We start from the raw sequence: 2559 nt of genomic DNA, 5'->3' as shown, positions 1-2559 counted from the left end.
ACTCCAAAGTGACGACACTGGCACAGCTTCCTTTAGACAGACTCTTTATTAAAGCTGTTAAAACTATAGAGATCAAAAACAAAGCTTTTAAAGCATTTGCAGACAGTCGGGTGACTCGTGCTTTACCAAAAATTACCTTATGACCACCTGCCACTTCAGAAGTCTTAGAATAATTATTCGTCGTCCAATCTAAATTAAAATATCAAGTAATAAAAACACCATAACATATAAATTTACAAAACATTACAAACATAACTGCAAAATACCTACAGCTACAGGAAACATGAGGCTGCTACACGTAGCTCTGTTCCAAGCTTCTGCTCCTTCTCTGCGTATTCAAGTCGCAGCCTTTCAGATAAACACAAATCTTGCGTTAACTTTCAACAAAAAAAATAGTTCGACACAAAATACAATAATTTTGCACAAATCTCAAAACGTGAAGCAAAAAACTTTAAAATACATTATCTGAACTGTTAGAAAATATACATTTTTTCCAAGAAAAAAAAAATGATTTCACTGACAGTTATAGTGGAGGATGTTCTTTTTCCAGGTGGATCATCAAAATAACTGGCCCTCCTAACTGTCAATCATTCTGGTGATACGTTTATGTGTTCATACTCATTTTCACTTATCGGTGGTGAGGCTGACATAGTGGAAAAATTGCAAATCTTCTTTGGGAAAGTAAGCTTATATGAGCGATGCAAACGGCAACTTTTAAACAGAACAGAGCGTGCTCCCTCTCGGGAGCGGATACAGGGTTGTGCATTTTTATTTTTTATTTATTATTAAGGGACGAGGGCGGGTCTTTTCCACAGTTCCTGAAAGTCCTCCACTATACTTTTAACTTTAACTCTCCAGTAATATTCAGTAGCTGCTATATTGTATTGTTATGCTGAAGTTTTTTACAGAACGCCTTAATAAACGGCTCCAGGTTACCTTGATTTAACAATTACTTTAAAATTCTTTTAAAACTAGATTGGAAACGGTGCTGATTGGTTCAAACCTCTTGGCACACACTCTTAATCAGTCCTTAATAAACTGGCCTTTTTCTTTTGTGAGCGTTTCCTTCTTGAGCAGTTTGCTTAAGTATTAAAAGAAAAACATTATTGATCATATTATAGATTATCACCCAATCATTATACTTTTCTTTATTAGTTCCAGTGCAGTATTCCCAATGCACTGATTTAGAAATCATTTTTTTATTTTGTTTTGGGTATTTTTGTGTTGCATTTCTTTACTCATACAACTATTTAAGGATGTTTGAGCTCTGCAAAGCAATTTAAGAAATGCAGATTTTATTCAAGCAATGATATTTAAATAGAGATGTTTTCCCAACGCTGATAATTGATCTAGACGTGGAGGCCCTGCTCAATCATGCTTTTTTTAAAAGAAGCTTCTACAGCAATTTATGTTCATTTAGGACCTTATTTTACTATAGAGAGTAAAGTAATGTGTCTTTCTGCTGGCGGGAATTAGCTTTACTTTACATTTATGAAAAGACTTTGAAGTGATGCTGTTGAAGCTCCATGTTGTGGGGTTTCCTGCCAGCTTCGTCTCACGATGTGACGGACCGCTTTCACTCCAGCTGTTGGCCGTCGTCAGACACTGGCCAGCTGGGCCGTCAGAGCTGGGGGAGAATAGAAGAGGCAACATGCTACAGGGCAAAAGGAAAAAGAAAAGTATCTGAGAGATGTGGGGAAATACAAAAAGCAGCTGTCTTGGTCTGATCCAGCTTTTCTAGACTGATTTTCCTCAGATTCTCTTTTTCTTCAAGTATTTCCCTACATGTTTAAGTTCTCCCACACCGAAGCGCTTCCACCCACTCCCCCCTCCTCCTCAGGGACTGATGGTCTGGACAGATTGTCTCGCTTGCATCCCCCTGGATCCCCCCCACCCCAGGCGGCCATATTGATGCCAGTTTCCCTCAGGGCTTGATCTCTAAAAGCACACAAACATGGCAGCAAGCTGTTGACCTCTTTAAACCTCTCGCCCACTCACAGCTAATTAGGAAACTTTTCATATTTTCTATTCAGATGTCCAGCAGCTGCAGAATGTATTTTCTGATCCTCCATGAACTAAAAAATGTTTCCTCTTAACCAGGTGGTGACAAAGTTATTGACGTGATCGATGTAGCGCGGCAGGCAGACAGCAAGATGAAACTCAGCGAATTTATCAAGTATTTCACCAAACCCCATCGTCCCAAAGTCCTCAATCTCATCAGCCTGGAGTTCTCTGACACAAAGTAAGATACCCCAAAGTTTGTTTTATGCCATTTTTGTTTGGGTTAAAACCTACGGAAGAGGATTAGGGCCACTGAAAAAAAAAAGAAAAAAGTTAACTGATTTTTTAAATTTTCAGTATATATTGTCAGAATTCAGTCAGAATTCTGAGATTAAAGTCAAGAATTCTGAGATTAAAGTAAAGAGTTCTGAGATTAAAGTCAGAATTCTGACTTTTTTCTTGGAATTCTTACTTTTTATTATTGTCAGAATTCAGTCAGAATTCTGAGAAAAAAAGTCAAGAATTCTGAGAAAAAAGTCAAGAATTCTGACTTTTTTC

At 37.7% G+C, this 2559-nt stretch overlaps 1 protein-coding gene across 1 annotated transcript in view; it reads left to right on the top strand.

Moving 5' to 3' along the window:
- kdm7a (lysine (K)-specific demethylase 7A) overlaps nucleotides 1-2559 on the top strand; it is a 43587-nt gene that overhangs the window by 25094 nt on the left and 15934 nt on the right. The window contains exon 5 of the mRNA XM_015392279.1: nucleotides 2101-2242. Coding sequence (XP_015247765.1) covers nucleotides 2101-2242 — 142 coding nt within the window. The remainder of the gene's footprint in view (nucleotides 1-2100; nucleotides 2243-2559) is intronic.

Source organism: Cyprinodon variegatus, unplaced genomic scaffold (genome assembly GCF_000732505.1).
Source record: "Cyprinodon variegatus isolate N-32 unplaced genomic scaffold, C_variegatus-1.0 Scaffold583, whole genome shotgun sequence".
Lineage (NCBI taxonomy): Eukaryota > Metazoa > Chordata > Actinopteri > Cyprinodontiformes > Cyprinodontidae > Cyprinodon > Cyprinodon variegatus.
Note: the sequence above shows the minus strand (reverse complement) of the source record. Positions and strands in the feature narration are given on the sequence as shown.